The sequence below is a fragment of the Taeniopygia guttata genome, chromosome 10, assembly GCF_048771995.1.
Source record: "Taeniopygia guttata chromosome 10, bTaeGut7.mat, whole genome shotgun sequence".
In the NCBI taxonomy this organism is placed as follows: Eukaryota; Metazoa; Chordata; class Aves; order Passeriformes; family Estrildidae; genus Taeniopygia; species Taeniopygia guttata.
The window spans coordinates 11,173,465-11,191,940 of NC_133035.1; the positions used below are offsets into that span (position 1 = coordinate 11,173,465).

Genomic DNA, 18,476 nt, shown 5'->3' on the forward strand with positions numbered 1-18,476 from the left:
GACACAGGGCCTGAATAAGAGAGCAGTGACACTGCTCTTGTTCACCCTGCTGCTCTTTGCTCCCCTCGGTTCCGTGAGGCAGCATTTGGGTGCCATTTATACAACGCATGGTGACCTCAGGGCTGAGTTGGGGGTCAGGACGAGCCCCCCTGGCTGTTGTGGGTGCAGGCCCCAGAGCTCAGGTTCTGTCTCAAGGCAGCGTGGGGAAGGAGCGTGGGGCTTGCCTGGCACTGCGGAAAGCTGTGGACTTTGGCGAGGACACAGGAACGATGGCCAGGAGGGAACTGCCCCTCAGGCAGCGGCTCAGACACGGGGCTGTGTGTCCCCTGCTCCCTGCCCACCACCCCTCACAGCAACAGCAGCTTATTTCACCAAGCTTTCTCCTTCCAGTACCTGAAGGAAGCACACAGGAAAGATGCGGCAAGATTATTGCAAGAGCATGTACTGACAGGACAAGGGGGAACGGACTCAAATTGAGAGTCGTTTTAGGTTACGTATTGGGAAGAAATTCTTTACTGTGAGGGTGGTGAGGCCCTGGCACTAGTTGCCCAGGGAAGGTGTGGATGCCACATCCCTGAGGGCCCTCACAGCCAGGCTGGATGGAGCTCTGAGCAACCTGGCCTGGTGGAAAGAGTCCGTGCTCATGGCAGAGGGGAGGGAACGCGATCTTCGGGGTCGCCTCCCAACACCACCCATGCCATGCCATGCCATGCCATGCCATGCCATGCCATGCCATGCCATGCCATGCCATGCCATGCCATGCCATGCCATGCCATGCCATGCCATGCCATGCCATGCCATGCCATGCCATGCCATGCCACGCCATGCCACGCCCCGGTGAAAAACGGCCTTTGCCGGTGCCGCCTCTCGCTCTTTCACTGCGGCACTGTTTATTTCCACCCCGCCGTGAGGGCCGCCCTGGCCCCGCCTCCGTATCGGCCCCGCCCCATGACTCCGCCCCCGAGGCCGCGGCCCCGCCCCCTGCCGCTCCCGCCAATGGGCGCGGGCGCTGCCGGTGACGCTGCGGCCCCGCCCCTCCCGCCGCTCGGTTTCTGTTTCGCTCCGGGCCCGCGGGGCCGCCGCCGCGGCGATGGAGCCGCAGCCCGACAGCCTGGAGGGGTGGGTGGCCGTGCGCGACACCGCCTTCGCTGAGCCGCAGCCGCCGCCGCGGCTCCGCTTCCTCGTGGGGTGGAACGGCGCGGAGGGCGCGTTCGCGGTGACCTGCCACGGGCGGGCGGAGGCGGCGGAGCAGGCCCCGCAGAGCTGGGCCGGGCTCTTCTCGGCGCCGGCCCTGCGCGGCGTCCACCGGCAGCTGTCGGCCGTGTGCCCGCGCCTGGAGCCCGCCTTCCCCGAGCTGCCGCCCGCGCTGCCCGGCGCGGCCTCCGGCGGGCTCTGGGCCGTGCTGTTCCCCGGCGGCGCCGCGCCGGGTGAGGCCGAGCTGCAGGAGCTGTGCCGGGCGCTGGAGCTGTACCTGGGCTGGGCCCTGGAGCTCTGCGGCGGCCGCGTGGTGCTGGACGTGCTCTTCGCCGCCGACCGCTGCTGCGACGACGAGTACTTCGAGAGCCTCCACGAGCTCCGCGGGAAGGCGCTGCGCGGCCACCTGGCCCGGGCCAAGGAGGCGCTGCGGCGGGTACGGGCCCCGGGGCCGGGCGCGGGGAGGGCCGCGGGGCCGGGGCTGCCGGGCGGGGGAACGGGCCCCTCGGGGCGGGACTGCCTTCAGCGTTCGGGGCTGCGGCTCAGCGCATGGGTGCACCTGTCTGAGCTCCGGCTTGGCGCACCGTGCTTGCCTGGCAGTTGCGTGATAAGCGTGGCAGCCCCTGCTGCTGCGGGACTTCATCGATCAAGGCAGGCTCGACAGACTCACGTCAGCAAGGGTGGCCAAGTCACTCATACCAGCTTGCTCATGGTGTTGTCCAATCTCCAGATTCCTGCTTACACAAACACTTTTTTATTGCCTGAAAGCGACAGTGTCACTTTCTGAAATACTAAGTGTTGGAAGTGCACCTTTATTAAGTGGGGAATAAGCCACGTCCACGTGGGCAGTCACTGTAAGGCACTGGGGCTCTTACTTAAGCTGCAGGCACTCCTACAAAAACACATTGCTAAAAACATCCAGCAGTGTTGGGCAATGGGTGGAACAGTAACCGAAGAGGAGAGTACAATCCTGGTAATTTTCTAATCTCCCTGTGAAGGTCTCATGCTACATGTTTGCAACTGGGTCTTTTTTTAAGATTCTCAGTCTTTTTTTAAGACCAAACTTAGTCTTGGTCCTATACAAATAAGTGGTTTGTATTCAAAGAAATTGTGTGTGTGGGTTTTTGTTAAGTGTCAAATTCTGTCCTAATAATTGAAGTAATGATGACGTTAGCACTTTATTCCTTTGGTGCCTTAGGTTTCTTCTTGCTATAGATGTGTTCCTGGATCTTTTCCCCTTCTTGTAAGCAAGAATTCAAAGGGTGGTGTGTAGTAATAGAGTTGCAGTTAGGACATCGGAATGTTGATGAGTTACAGATACTTCAGGCTCACCAATGTGTTGCTGCTGTTTCTTGCAGTACCTGTTTAGAGTCTTATTTTCTGGCAAAGTAACCTGGAGGGTATTTTATGAAAGTGGTCATGCTTTGGGGGAAAGTTATGACAGTTGACATCAGTCTTCTCTTTCCTATTGCAGTATTTAACAGATGAAACAACACTACTTCTTCAGAAAGACACTGTTTTTAAAAACACAGCTTTAGTTTACATGAACATGTACCTTGTTGTATACAAAAGTCAGTGTCTGTCACTGACTAACAGTTCACAGCCCAGTTAGAAACACATTCCAGTCACCACTTTCTTCTGGAAACAGCACAAGCCTGTTCAGCTCTGTGGCACTTTGGGGCTTCATGGTGAAGTACAGCTTGGTGCTTCTGATAGTTACTCTGATTTCCAGCTATGTTTTATATATGACTAAACATGCTGTAGAGTGCTGTTGTATTTGCAGGCCTAAAGGGGCATATATTCCTTATACTGTAGCCTAGACCACTTTATGGAAGATTCAAGAAATAGACATTAAACCAGTCCTTTTCCCCTTTTTTCATTAATGTCCTTCACTAATACTTCCCCTCTACTCACTCTAAGCATCCTCCAGGAGCAGCATGACCCTCCCTTCTTACTTTCAGAATATGAATCAAAAAGTCAGCTCCTGCATTTGTATTTGGCTTCCATACTGGGGCAAAAGCAGGCTGAAGTTGCTGCACTGAGCTACTACCCAGGGAGGCCCAAGAGGCTGTCGCAGTTGTGGGATTATCAGAAATGTTGCAGTTCAGATTCTCTTGTTCTCATCTTGCCTGCAGACAGGGTGGGTGGGAAATGCCCTTGAGCTGACTTCCACAGATTTCCCCTGGGGAAGTTCCTCCATACATGGGAACTCAGCTGTCTTACCCTGACTCAAGGCAAGAACAAAGGTGATGGTTTAATTTCAGTGCTTTTTTTAATGCTTTTTCTCACTACGGGTAGCACACACACCCCTCCCATCCTCTTCATGGAGCTGCAGAGCACACGCTGTCCTTCCAGGAAGGTCTGTTTCTCAGTGGAACTTTGCTGTGTTCTCTCAGCCAGCTCACTCTATCCTGGCATGTAGAGCATGCCATGGTCTCTGCCAGCTGGTGTCAAAGAAAAACCATTGAAGCTTTGATTGGTACCAGTAAACAAATGCAATTGAGGGGAAATCCCCAGCTTTTTATTTTGTCATAGAAGGAAATAAATAGAGCCTAGTATATCAAAAGGCAGTAATTCCATAGAAGAATTATGACTTACAAAGTGCAATACCACTAGAACTGAGGTTAGAATAAACTATTATAAATCATACAAATGTTCAAGGAATTTAACTGCAGGGTGTATCAGAAGTAAATGCCTATTAGTTTTTTTTCTGTGCCTGAAGTCAGAAATTCTGGATCCAGAAACTCATTAGCAGGCATTTAGTAATTGTGGAAGCAATGCAACTGCTAGTTTAAGAATACCTTGCTTGTCGTTCCAGTACAGACTTCCCAAGATTCCCATTTATGTTTATAAAAAGCAGCAGCCAAGTCATCTGCACACAGTTATTAGAATGTTTCTGGTGGGTGCCCTAGGCAGGATGCTCCTTGCAGGCTCCTGATGGAATGTGCAGCAATTAGTGCCTTTAACAGTGTGGTGTTGGAGGTATTTTCATCTGGGGTGGCTGCAGAATGCCTGGAACTGGCCTCCTGTGTAGTGGGAAGTCTTGGCTGTGGAAGGACAGGTCCTTCCTGCCGGAGCCTGGCAGCATCCAGCACACAGAAATGCAAAGCAGCTGTGTCTGATTTACCTTATATCCCACTAGGTTCTACAGCAGCATAAAAGTGCTGACACAATGGTGGCTTTGATGAAGGTTTATGAAGAAGAAGATGAAGCTTATCAGGATTTGGTCACCATGGCAACACAATTCTACCAGTATTTACTGCAGCCCTTCAGAGATATGCGAGAGCTGGCGACACTGTACAAACTGGAAATCCTGGTAAGTCTGTCTTTACAGAGTGAAGGGCCAAGCCACACAGTGGGGCATCAGCTGCTCTCAGAGCAGTTCAGGCTCAAATCACATAACATTCCCTACTTCTGGATGTACCTGCTTTTCTTCCTCTGCCAAACCACCAGACATGACTGACAAATTCAGTTAGGGCAGAGCCACTCTCAGAGGATCTTGGAGTCCATGATAATGGCTCCACTAGAACTGCAGCTGACTTCCCACCAGTGTCCCAATTAAAAGGAGAATATCCCCAAGCTCCACCTCCCTGGGGTTTACTCTCTGGGAGGCTGAATTTACTGCGATATAAGTAGCCTTTGTTGTGCCACCTCCCATGGGATTAGTTTTTTACATTGAGAATGTCATCCCCAGGATTGCTGATGCACCAGATTAACTCAGCTGTGGGGGAGACCTTCCCACTCAAAGGAGTTTTCTATTACTGCTACAACCTGCTAGAACTGCAGATGAAAACATACCTGTTGTCACTGTGTTCAGTTGGTTTTATGTGCATCTTAAACTGGAAGCACATTCTGAAAGTTATGATACCCCTGGGATTGACAGCCATTTACTATGTTGATTTTCCTTATATAGCGTGTTAAAATGAAAGTGAGCTGTTAAAATTGTTCTGCTCTTTTTGAGAACATTTAAGTTTAGATTAAGGTGCTTGGATACTGAAGGTCTAAACCCGTGACAATAAAATGTTCAATGTACTGTTCTGAAAAATAAAGTGAAAATTGGAAAGCATGAAACAAGGTTTGTATTAAAAAAAAAACAAACCTGTGAGGCATATTTAAGCTCATTTGAAATATAATTATTCTAAAAATGTATTTTAATGCCGGGCTTGTACCCATGTCTCCTTTGCGGACTTGAAAACGTTCTCTAATGTTTCTTTTCTGTATCCCTGTTCCTGTGTGAAAGAACTGCCAAACTGGAGAACCTGCTGGTGCAACGTGCTGTCAACACGTGGGGAAAAATAGAAAAGAACATTGCACATAGAAGAGTTACTTTTAGTAACAATAAAAAACACTTGTGTTGGATGTAATTTTAAAGATGGTAGTTTTAAAAATATTTTAAGAAGTAAATTAATTCAAATGTGAGGTCAGGATTGGAGAACAGAGGTTCTGAATTAGCCTAGAGAATGAGAAATAGGAATGAGCAGTGATTCACTTTGTGACAGGTGAGGGGGTCATGTTTGCCACCATTCTTGAAATGTCTCCAAGTGTAACATAGTGTGGCTGCACCTCTGTGGAAACCAGGTGGTAACTGCGAATTTTGTGTCCTTGTAGAAATCTTTGCAGTATGATAATTTGGGGCCTAGAAGAGTAGCAGCTTTGCAGAAGGATGCTGATGAATGGACTAAGCGAGCTGAGAGTGCTGTGTGCTCCATTCAGGATATCACAGTGAACTACTTCAAGGAAACTGTAAAGGCTCTAGCAGGTAATCAGAATGACTTACACAAAAGGTTGTGTAAATACCTAACTTAAGTAACTCTTAAGGGAGCTCTTCTTATCTCTGCAGAACATGAGGTTCAGGTGAATGTCCAGCTTCAGAAAGAAATACTTAATTCACTTAAGATTTATATTTTAACCAGTTGGGTTTACAACTTAGATTTTACTTGCCTGAGACTTAAAGCTGTGAACCTCTGCACAGAAACCATGAGTACTTTTAATGCTTGATGTGCAAGCCTCAAAGATTTCAGCATGTGAACGGAGTATATTGCTGTGCAACTGTTAGGGTGTGTTTCCATGGTGCAATGAAGTATTTCGCTTACATGTATAAGGTCACAAATCCAACCTTGTAATCTTGCAATTTCTAAAGCTTCAGAAATAGTTTAATAAGATTAGAATTTTTAATACTTCAGGAACACACAAGGGCTGTTAGTACACTGCATTTCTCATGCTTTACTACCATGTTTTAATCTACAGCAATGCACAAACAGATGGAACAAGATGAGGAAAGATTTGGTAAAACCACCTGGGCATCAGCTTTGCCACGACTAGAAAACCTGAAATATATGTTAGCAAAAGAAACCCTTCAGCATCTGAGGGCAAGAGAGTTGTGCCTGAAGCAGAAGAGAACTGGCATTCAGAAACTTGTAAGACCTTACAAAGCCTCCTTTTCTGTCACTGTTCTTTGAAGGGCTGATCAAAACCTACCAAAATGGTCATGAGAGTAGGCTTTTCAAGTCTTTGTCGATGAACCAATTTAGGTTTTCAGCACAGTTTTACGCTGCGGAAAATGCATGTCTGCAGTTTTTTAATTGCTCCTGTATGTTTGAGGACACTCAGTGAAGCTTAACATACATGCTTTTACAGTTCAGGTATCATTTGAGCATTTGTGATAATAATCTTTGAAATTGTTTAATTTTAGGGAGATAAAAAACAGATATTATTTTCAGAGGACAATGAAAAATTAAGATACTTACTTAATACTAATTTTTGATGCCATCTAACTGCTGCTAGGAGTACCTGATACTTATTTTCCAAGAGTATTGTACTGTACCATATATAATTGTTTTCAGGAGCAGTATAATTTGTTCAGATTATAATGAAGTCTTTCCTGCTAAAATGAAGGTAAATTTATACTTTAGCTTAATAGGGTTGTCTGGTCCTCTGTGAGTTTCTGCTCCAAGCCGTTTCTAATGCTCTGTTGTTTTCCATACCAAAGCAGCTGCTAGTTAGACCAGTCTCCTTACAGGCATTTGTGCATCCAGACATGTTTCATTGTGTGCATATTTTGTTACTAATGCTTTTTATTTTCTGTTACAGATGGAGAATCTTGGTGAACAAGAAGAGAATTTAAGTATAGTGGAGGAGCTGGAAATACAGTATTATGAAACACAGCTGGAATTATATAATGTACAGCTTGAAGTATTGAAACATGAAGAGATGCTGCTTATTGTACAGCTAGACACTATAAAGAGACAGATTAAAGGTGAGAATAAAATATTATTTAAGCACATATTCAGAACACAGAAGGGACATAGCCTGCTCTGTTTTCAATTAAAAAATAGATATCATTGCTCAGGTCTTGGTAGTAGAAAGCATTAATGGAAAACATTAATGCTGTGGTACCATCTGATATTTTGTCTTTAATTAGACACTTTAATTAATTAGACACTAATTTGATAACACAAGTTTAAAAAAAAAAGCTACACCGGTTGCTCATCTTGCTAGCAGCTGTGATATGTGCATGTCCTGGTTTAGCATGGAGTAATTTATATTGACAGGGTTTAACTGCTCTAATATCTACATGATCTACTCACAGAAGCTGGGTATCGTGAACCTGCTGAAACAGGTCCTGTAATTCAGCATCATCTATTCTAATCTAACATGTAGAAATTACAAACTGCATCCTATAGTGACAAAAAGAGGTGGTTATAGCTAGAATCTTACCTGAATACTACTATCTTCCAGTTTAAGAGTCTCTTTGTGACACAGTTATACCAAGTTGGGCACCAGTCGAGTTCTTATTTGTGCTTATGAATTCTCTGTTACCACGTACACTGTGAGGTAAACCTTGCTGCCACTTGTTACATAACTGAAGCGTGGTAAATAGTAAAATAGGACACCCAGTGTTGATCAGAAGAGCCTTCCATTTTCCAGGAAGACTCCAGTTCATGAAGGTAGGAGTTGAAAGACAGGGAGACATTTGAAAGAGGAAGCTAAATAACAAATGCTAACAGCATAAATTTGATCCTGCAAAGCACCCCTGTGAGTAACGTGACATGTTTGCATATGACTCTGAAGGGCCCAGCTCGGCTTTGGAGCTTTACACTTACTCATAACTAACTCACTGCCTTCAATGGCTTATAAAATGTCATTAGCTCTTTAAATGTTTAAATAACTGTGGCAATTTTTGGTTTCTTAAAAAATGCCAAATGCCTTTTTAGAGAAACAGGATGAAGTTGTTTACTATGATACATGTGAAAATCCTGAGGAGCTCAAGGTCATTGAACAGACCATGGGACAACATTACGCTAACTTGTCAGCAATGACGGTGCTGAGGCAGAAGACTAAGCAGTTGGAGACAAAGCGTGGGACTGTCTGTGCGAGGAGAGCCTACCTCAGGAACAAAAAAGTAAATGCAGTCCTGGAGATGTGCATTATCTTCAGCTGATGTCTTGACTCAGGAGGGATGGACAGGAAACAATTAGGGAAGTTTGGGTGGAGCTACAAGATGATTCATGACTCAGTGCCAAGGCCTGCAAGCACAAAGAGGGGCTATGTGATTTTAACAGCTTTACACTCCGTGGTGTGGTGCAAGTGTGTCTCTGGCTTGGAAAGAGAACACAAACTTACCTGGGTGACCCAGGTGTTCTCCTATCAGCTAGACCGTACCAGAGCCCTGGGGCCAGCTGGAGCTTTGCCCTAGCAGCCTTTTTCAAAGCAGCTGCAGTACAGGAGGAAACTGACCTGTGGAGGAAGCTGCAGTGATAGGACAACCCACACACTGCTACCTTATCTTTGAACAGGAGGAAGGGGAAATTTTAACAGCTGCAGTTCTCTCTCCAGCCTCGCAGTTTTGTGCACAGGGCAGTTTTTCCTGTGTTTCCCATTCAGAGCAGGACACTAGGAAGACAAAAGTTGACTCTCATGAACCTTCTCAGTAAGAGTTTACCTTATACCTGCAGTTCTGCTGGGGCAGAGAGCAGAGTCTGGGTTCAAGTCTGTCTGACCTTTTATCACTCAGTAGCCTGGACAAACTGGGAATTACATTGGAAATGTGTTGTGAGCCATTGTCTCTTGCTTGCAACTGCTTCCTTGGCAGACACTTCTTTTGCTTCTGTTTTCTTTAATTGCTGTTTATTGGTTGTATAACACTGAAGCCAAATGCCACATGATTTGCAAATGCTTGTCCAGCCATGTGGATAATCCCCCTCTGTACAGAGACAAAAAGCGTCTCCCAGAGAAAATACTGAAACCTGTGGCTTCTCTGCACTTGTTATCAACAGAAAGTACCCTTGCTAGGCATTCGTTGTGCTTCCCATACCTTTGCTTCCTTGCCTTTTGTACTTGGGAGCTATGGCAAATAAGGGAGAGGGGAAAACATAGCTTTGTATTTTTGTAGTGCTTTGCTAGCTTCCTTTTTGCCTTCTTCCTCATGTCTTTGCATGAGCTTGTTTCTTCTTTTTTTTTCTCTCCCTTTCTTCTCTTTTTTTTCTTTTTTTTAACTAAAGAGGGGCTGGGTCACCTCTGGATACATTTTTGCTGCAGCATGAATAAAAATACAGCTGATTAGGAGAACATTGGCTTTAGGTGTGAAGGAGTCCCACAGACTTCATGATCAGGGTCTCACATCTGACTTTAGTTAAGCTTAGCCATCTTTCTTGGCCCTGCCAAGCACCCAGCTGTGGTTGCTGTTTAGTGGCTGGTGCACAGGAGTTAATGGCAGAGCTGGTGCAGAGGAAGTGTGAACTGACTGAGAGTTGCATGAATTCTGCTCTTCTCCCAGGATCAGTGTGAAGCGAGCCACCGGCAGAGACTGCAACAGGCAGAAGAGAGCAGAAAGCGCTTCCAGCAGCATCACAGCATTCAGATAGTGAGTACCAAACAGCAGCCTTGGGGAGTCTGGCAGCTGCTGGTTTTCACACACTGACGCTCACTTACTTGTGTTTTAATGCAGAAGAGAGACAAACAAAAAGAGGAGGAGAAAAAGAAAAAAGCTTGGATAAGCCAGGAACGTCAGAAAACGCTGGAGAGGCTGAAAGTATTCAGGGAGGCAAGTACTGTGAACTGCAGTAGTCCTAAGTGGTGTCAAAACATGTCAGGAAGTAGCCATAGCTCACATGTGAGTGTGGTCCCAATCAGAGGCAACCATTTGGATAGCCTGAGATAGGATTATGTATAATGAGTAAAGGGGATAAAATCTCCTAGAGATACAATTTCCAGGTGTGGATTCTGTTGCAAAGAATACAGGTGAGGAAATGGCTTTATTATTCATTTAAATTTATTCAGGGTTGAATTTTCTGTCTGAATGGGTGAGTGGGACAGTTCTGTGCTCTGTGGCTTTTTATCTCGTTGGGGTTTATATTTTAGCTAATCCAATCAAGATGTGACCTCCTGCCTTATGATTTTTTTTTTTTTCCAGAAGTGTCCAGCTCATGTTGTTCTGAAAACATCTCGTCCCCAGCCTCACAGTCCCAAGTTGCCACAGGGCATCCCTCAGCAGGCTGTGGTGCTGTCCCCTCCACCTGCATCGAGCACAGGGACAGCCCCAGCAGTTCTGTCCCCTGCACCCTCATCAAGAGTAAGGACAGCTCTCGAGCAGCCACAGAGTATTCTGCTTGTAGAAGACGAGGAACCAAAAGCTTCATGTCAGAATACTCCCCCAGCAGACATCCCTGTCCAGATTTTTGTTACTGATGGTGACACAGAGGAACAAAAGCACAGCGAGGAATTGATGGTCTCTCCATGCTCACCACCCCCTCCTCCACCCCCGCCTCCACCCCCTCCTCCCTTGCCTCCTCCACCCCCACCTCCCAGCCTACCTCTCCAGTTAAAACCATCAGCAACAGAGGATAAACCACTTCCCCTCAGCTCTGATAGCCCCTCAGAAAGCCCTGCACTGCACAATCAGGATGACTCATCCAGGAGGTCTATAAATAATTGCATAGGTAAGTAGGCTCACATCAACCAGTGCTTTTTAATGCATTTCCTGTATTTTTGTGGTCTCCCTCCCTCCTCTGCTTCTGGACAGAAATAATGTGTAGTTTTGATCAGGAGAATGAGGCTCTTGGAAAGCTTAGTCTAAGAATCTACATACAATAACACTAACCATAGCTCAGGATGTTAAATGGGTAACAATGATTAGTGTTTCCTGTTTGAGACACTTCACAGGGTCCTGGTGCTCCAATCAGAAGACCAATGTGGGTAAATTTGTAGCTGTACTAAGGCTACATTTTAGCGTTTATGATGTACTGTACTACAGAGCTGGTAATTGGGCTGCTTATGTTTCTAAGGTGTGCACAGCTTTTGTCCATTTATGATTTGCTTGGTTTCTAAATAAAGGTTTCCTAAGGCAATTCATGCAGAATTCAACGAGGATTTGAAAGGCAAGTGAATAGCTTTGGCATACATTCCTAGGGAAGAAATTCTGCTCTGTTACACCTTTCCTTTGCAGGTGTAATTGAAGGCTGAACTTGCCAATTGAAGGAGTAATTTGAATGAGAATAGAGCTCAGCAGCCTCCCAAGGCTGCCCCGGTTGCATCCTGCTAACAGGTTTATTTTTGTCTCTGAGGCGAGCGGATATTTTGACTAAGTCAGAGAGATTGATCTAAGCTGGAAAGCAGCAATTTTTTTGTTGTCTTTCACAGTGGAGCTTATGCTAGAATGAAGAATGTCTTTAAACGTGGTACATTCCTTTTCCTTTTCAACTCTTCACAATACATCCAAGCAGCCTTTGTATCCTATCAGTTCAGAGGCAAACCACAGGCAGAAATACCAGGGGAAGTTCAGCGTTTTTAGTTCTTCCAAGCTGTGGAGAAGTACAAGCAGCTGAAGGGCTGAGACACAGTTGAGTTACCATGGCAAACTACTGTGCATCCAGTGCAGACTTCAGTGTGGGATATCCATGGGATAACTACCACAGATAATCTTCAGAAGCCTTGATTAGCAACAGGAGTTGTACTCCAAACTAGTCTGATTACTATTGGAAAGGCCCTTCTGGTAGCTAATATTTACTGCCATTCACAGCCTAACATTAGTCTTTTTGGATAAGAAAAGGTATTTTTTGTTTATTGGAGAGATCTGATTAGTTGTTTACACCTATTTCTTGAAGAAAGCCATAATGTCAGTAGCTGTAACAGTAATTGCTAAAATACCATAAGAACTTACTGAAACAGCTTCACCAACATGTTGGTTTTAGTTGTGGGCTACCCATGTCTTTGTATGTGAAAAGCCAGGAGAGGCTTATTTTATAATTTGTTTGTCTGACTAACCTTTTACCAGGCAGCCCATTTAGGTAGTAGACTTAAGATTCTCTTACTTGTAAGCTTTTTAAGGCAATATGGTGGATCTTTGATCCTTTTTAGTCTCTGAAGGTACCACAGGATTTAGCACACTGTTACATTTCAAGTGGTTGATGTTAATCACATAACCTTGTGTGCAATGCGCATGGCAAAAATATTTCTGGCTGTGAGGCGCAGATGGTCTGGGCCTATTGCTGTCCAGGGAAACAGCCTCCCTGTCTGACAGTCTGGAGCAAGCAGCAGAGTCCAGCAGGAGTAAAACACAAATTAGTCTGTATCAGGAGGTCTAGTGGAAACTCTCAGTATGGTGTCCTTTGTGGTCTGAAGCTCAGAAATATACACCTGAGATCTAAATCATGTTGCAAAATAGGAATTGTTTTCTAAGTCCATGCAGAAAAGAGCTGCCTGCAAAGGGCCTGATCTGGCTTCCAGTGACTTCAGTGGGGCACTTTAAAGCCCTTCTACTCAAATCCTTTCATTTTTCTCTTGGCTGAGCGAAAATGCAATTGATGGTCTCAGCAGGCTTCTGGGCAAGCTGCAAGGGATGGGGAATTGTTTATAACACAGAATGCAAGAGATTTTTTTGGTTCAGTGCAATTTTTTTGAATGCCCATAAAGTTGTAATGAAAAAGAGCGTTGTCCTTTGTGTATAATTTCTTCCTTAGAGCACAGCCATATATAATGATAAGGCATTGGATTCTCAATTCAAGATATAAAAGCTGTAACTGCTTTTTAAAAACAGTTCCAGAGCCTGCTGTTGCAGAGCTTGAAAGAGTCTATGCCAGAAAAGATTATTCTTGTGCCAGAACAGACCATCCTAGTGCTAGCACAGATTAAAGAAAGACCCCTGAACACTTGGGTAGGGCTTCATACCTCTTAGGTGTGGTTGTCTCATGCTTTCTTCTGGTAACAGTAGATTTTTGTGTTGCAGGTTCCATGGATGAAGTTTTGGCTTCTCTGAAGCGCACTGAAGTTCACCTTCGCAAGGTGGAGGAGCCAAATCCGTACGCCTCTGTGAAGGACAACATCCTCTCTGCCATAAGGCAAGGGGTTAAACTGAGGAAAGTGAACCGAGATTCTGAGAGAGATGTCAGTAGAGGATCCCCTAATGAGCTAGAGAAAAGCATTAAGGCAGCCATGCAGAGAATTAAGAAAGTGTCTGCTGATTCTGAAGAAGAGGAGGACAACGATCAGAATAATGGAGAATGGGACAGCTAAGCAGCCTAACAGAACTGCTGACTGGAACAGAGTGTGTTCCTCATTTTGCACATTGTAGACGACTGCCCCTATCAAAATGAAAGAACTGTGTGATTGTGTGTGGTGTTCTCATAGTCCAAAATGTCTTGTAAAGTAGATTCCTGCTGATTTTCTGTAGGAGCTACAGATTCATATTTTTGCATGATAAATCATACTCCAAATTATGCTTGCACTAATAGGTGTTCCTGGCTCAACCATGTAGTATTTTCACCACATCTGAAGGCAACTAAAATTCTGGATTTTCATATACATTATTTAAGTTGTTACTACACAGTAGGTAATGCTATCACAACAAAGTTTAAGAAGTAAAAAATAACCTAAAATCCCTTAAAGTAGAAGCAAATCTGTGTTGACAGAGGCAGACCAGAAAATTTAGCATAATATGGAATCTTCCACTCCTCCCTCCATTGTCCAGAAAATTCTTAAAGATTTTGCTTGTCTGATGCAGCTCACTGTTAAATAACTGTATGGGTACTCCATTTATCATCAAGTTAGAAAGTGTGCACTTAAGAATGGCTTGATAACGCTGATTGGGAAAATCAGTTTCAAGTCTGAAATAAACACTACTGCAGTAATTAATGAAAAGTTTTACTTTTTTTAGCTGAAAGTATAGAGAACTTTTAAATGTAAAATGTTTTTCATACATCTACATTTACAACGACCTGTTGACATGAAAGAAAGAGCCAAAATATTGTATACAATATTTTTCAGGATTTAGTCCTGTAATGCAGGGCTGCATTTCCCTACTGAGAACTTCAGTACATGTTTATAGCTACTCATGAATTTAAATTACCTGACGGCCTTATAAATGGCAGGTATTTACACTGTGCCTGGAAGCTGACTATTTCAAAATTCAGCTACATTCAATTTAGAGACTCTTGCTATTTTGGGTATATAGTGGCACAAATGATTAAAGTTTTTTTTTTGTTTGTTTTTTGAAGTTTATACTGACCCTTAATAAAAATATATCTTGACAGAAGAAGTAGATTCAGCGTGCTGTCATTTTAGGATACTGCTGTGAACTGAGCATTATTTATACCATGGTACCCTTGGTTTTGATAGCAAGTGGCAGCCATACAGCAAGTGCACTCTCACTAATGGCATATGTAAATGCCTTTATTTTCCCAAATATTTATGAATTGTAATTTGGTAACAAAATTGAAAATAGAGTGCTTTAATTCCCTGTTCCACTGTAGAGCAGCAGATATGTTTAATCAGCACAGTAAATATGTATGCAGCAGTTTTCATGTGAGAAGCAGAAGCAGCAGCTGGGGGTTCATTTTTTACTGTGTAAGCACCTACTGCTGTTTGGATGTGAGAAAAAAAGGCACCGTTTTTTGACCACTGCTATGAAACCAGAGACAAAAGGAACATCAGCACAGGTCAGGTGTAACTCAGCTCTCACAGGGAGATACCCTGGAGGGGAGCTGGGCACGATGGCAGTGTGCCCACAGCACCCTGTGCCCGCTGAGCTGGGCTGGGCAGAGCTGGGCAGAATCCACCCCAGATACTGAGCTCTTCCATAGACAAAATCATCCTGTGAAAACAAAGATTTCTCCCCCAGGGATACCCTGGGCAGGAGGAATGCTCAGCCCATGGGATGGTGCTGGGACTGGGAGCTCTCCTGGGCCTTTAGTGGTGCAGTTATTTAAAGCTGGATAGAGGGTGCAGAAGCTGGGCTGCTTCCCCAATAGCGCAGAGCCCTTTACTGATTTACTGTTGTTGCATTCCTGGGAAGCTGCACACAGCATAAAGGATGTGGAGAATTAAGTGAGTTGCAATTTCTCCAACAAATCTTAGAGTTTTTGTGTTTTTGACAGCAGCGCTTTTTACTCAGGAGAGGCCATCTGAGGATCAGCACTACTGGACAGTGATTTCTCCTGCTTAAGGATTTATTTGGTAACCATGTCTGAAGCTCTTCTGGGTCTGATCTTACGTGTCCAACAGAGCTCTACATCCCAGGCTGAAAAATATCCTTGAAAATCCACTCAGAAACTGCTAAACCCATATGTTTTCTGAAGCCTGTTTTATTTGCTGGACAGCCAAAAGGTCTGCTTTGTGGAAAATGGGCTGCTGCAATTTTCTGGTTGATGTAGAAGATTTCACCTCTATCAAGTAATCCTCACTGCCTGGTTCACTACCAAGATTTAATGGATCCTATTCAACAGAGTAGCTGCTGCATCACCAATTCTGGATGCCAGAAGCACGGCCAAGCTAAACACCAGAACACTGGCATTAGCCTAAAGAGAAGAAGGTCAGAGAGCAGTTTTCAAATACATAAGAAGCAGCTGCAAAGAGGAGGGAAGTAATTTGTTCTGCGTGTTCACAGGGAGATAAGGGGCTTAAATTACAGCTGAAATGATTCAGGGTAATGGTAGGAAAACCTTTCTAACAAACAGTGGGAGCAGAGAGGTGCAGGGACAGGTTGCCTGGAAAGGTGGTTTCTGTCACTGGAAGTCTTTCTAAGCAGGTCAGATAAGCACCCCAGGGTGCTGCTGGTATTGCTGACTGCTGTGGCAGGGAGAGGTTTGCAGACTGTGCCCATCTGAGCCAGGTGAGATCAGTGTCCTGCTGCCTTCAGGCTCAGTTTGCTCTGCAGGGGAAGCCACAGCCTGTTTTCTGAAAGATGCCCAAATGTAAGAACACTCAAAAACACCTTTCTAAGCTGCCCTCAGATTTTTTCTTCTGTCTGTGGCCATGACCACAATGGGCTGTGGAGGGGAGGGTGAGTAAGAAACAGCCCCAGTGTCACAGGTTGGTGGGGCACTCAAGAAACTACCTAGAAGTGCCAAAAGGAGAGAGGCCTTAATCTAGATTTGAACTCAAGGTTCAGCAGATGCTTTCTCACCTCTGTGTTTGGTGCAGCTGCTGGTGCCATGCACTGTCAGCAAAGTGGCTGATGGACAGAATAGGAGAGACTGGACTGATGGGTTGGATCTGTGATAACCAGCTCTACCAGACCAGTTCAATATTAACCTGCAAAAATGCTGGGACACCTTTTTGACATTAAATACCCTTCTCAAACTACCTCACTCAGGGCTAGTAAGTGAATCCCTTGGTGGGAATAGTGCCCTAATTGTCCATCTGTAGAAACTGATTCTTTTAAAATGAAAAAATACAATTGTCTGGGTTTAAAGAGTTAATAATGCACAAAATTGCTGGAAATCCCAGTGATGAGGTAAAGAGATCAATTTCTATAAATCAGTATCACTGTGGCTTGTGATCTTTCTAACTACGATGAGGACAGTCCAGACAGCAGCTGCCAGTATTTTTACAGAGGTTTAAAGATAATGTATTCAAACACTAGTTAGTCTGACTAAAAGAACTTCTCTTTGAAGCCCCAGTGCTTTGATCACAGCAAGAGAAGTGTTGTGGCAGCAGTGCTGGGCAGGTGATGTCAGTGCAGCCTTGGCTTTGTCACCATTTCTGTCCACATGCTGCTTTTTGGGATTTCTGAAGCTTCTTCATAGCAAACCCCCCAGCTCAGTGCACAGGGCTGGCCCATAAGCTGAATACTGACTTTTTTTTTTTTTTTCTGCAAAATGGTACTAAATCAAGCAATTCAAATCTGAGTGTGAACACTTCGAAGTGACCCAGACTAATAGGGGCTTGAGAAAGTGTGTCACATCGTGAACCTGTGGGACTGTGGGGACTATGGAACAGGTCTGAATAGAAGGGCTTGAAGTGGTGAAGATTTTCAGGGCAGCACCTATGATCCATCCTTCAGTCGCTTCCTTCTTTTATCCCTTAAAATAAAAAAGATGCACATGTACACCAGGAGAAAGACAAAGAGGATGAGTATGAAGGTATTTATCAGAATTAACAAAAAGCTGGGAAATGCTTCTCTTTTCAGTCTTCCTCTGCAAAGTGGTTGGAAGATAAGGATGTGTACCCTTTGGAGAAAATGGGACTTAAGGCTATGCATGCCCTCACTCAAGAAGTGTGGCTTTAATTCCAAAATCTGCATTTGCATCCAAGAGCACATCTGCACGCTACACGCAATAAAAATGTGATAGTGGTAGGAAAGAGGGACACATCATTTCAACTAAACTCATGGTGGTGATAAAAGGTGAATGGTATTGAAAGCATTTTTTAATAAATGCCACAGCAAACCTTGGCAGCAAAAACTGCTCAGAACAATATGTGAATGTATCCCTGGAGGAAACGCTCAAAGCTGCTCCAGAACATGGCATTTTTTTCCTGGCAAAAAGGTATGTGATTTTCATTCTCAGCATGTCACGCTAAGCTGAGAGCAAGAAGCAACACAATTAAATCTGCTCAGGTAACAGTGACATTAACAGCTCAGCTACTTGTGAAAATGCTTTGTAAAACAAGCCGTCTTTAGCAAGCCTTTGCTCTTGCAGCAAGCGTGAGCCACAAACTGCTTAGAAAACATATTTAGCAAAACTATGTTAGTTCATTTTCCACAGGAGATCCCCCTCCTGCCCCAAATCCCCATTAAAGTGCCAAGGATGGGGGGACAGCATCCTTCCAGGGCGGCTGCCTGCAGGTGATCACGTTCAGTGGCTGTGGCTTGGGGCCAGCCCTGAGCAGGGACCTTCTGGCAGAAAGGGGCCACAAGCAGCCCCCAGCACAGCCCTGCCAGCAGCCAAAGTGAGCAGCCTGGGGAAGGCTGCCAGGCTGCAGCCTGGGAGAGAACCTCCACGTCCTCCTGGGAGGCTGGGCCTCCTCCCACTTGAGCATCAGTGAACCACTCTCAGTGTCACAAAGAC

General features: G+C 45.0%; 1 protein-coding gene across 1 annotated transcript; it reads left to right on the forward strand.

Annotated features, from left to right (window-relative positions):
• Window positions 1-1,019: 1,019 nt before the first annotated feature.
• On the forward strand, window positions 1,020-14,725 carry WHAMM (WASP homolog associated with actin, golgi membranes and microtubules). The gene is made up of 10 exons (XM_030281756.4): window positions 1,020-1,630; window positions 4,337-4,510; window positions 5,803-5,953; window positions 6,442-6,611; window positions 7,285-7,450; window positions 8,409-8,596; window positions 9,971-10,057; window positions 10,142-10,237; window positions 10,607-11,132; window positions 13,418-14,725. The coding sequence occupies exons 1-10, from the start codon at window positions 1,091-1,093 to the stop codon at window positions 13,702-13,704; spliced, it is 2,385 nt and encodes a 794-aa protein (XP_030137616.3). The 5' UTR covers window positions 1,020-1,090; the 3' UTR covers window positions 13,705-14,725.
• The last annotated feature ends 3,751 nt before the right edge of the window (window positions 14,726-18,476 follow it).

Excerpts from the sequence above, each read along its gene's own strand:
- WHAMM (XM_030281756.4), top strand. The coding sequence starts at position 1,091 with ATGGAGCCGCAGCCCGACAGCCTGGAGGGGTGGGTGGCCGTGCGCGAC. Across the intron at positions 4,511-5,802 it reads TGTACAAACTGGAAATCCTG|AAATCTTTGCAGTATGATAA; the intron begins GTAAGTCTGTCT and ends GTGTCCTTGTAG. Across the intron at positions 10,238-10,606 it reads GGCTGAAAGTATTCAGGGAG|AAGTGTCCAGCTCATGTTGT; the intron begins GCAAGTACTGTG and ends TTTTTTTTCCAG.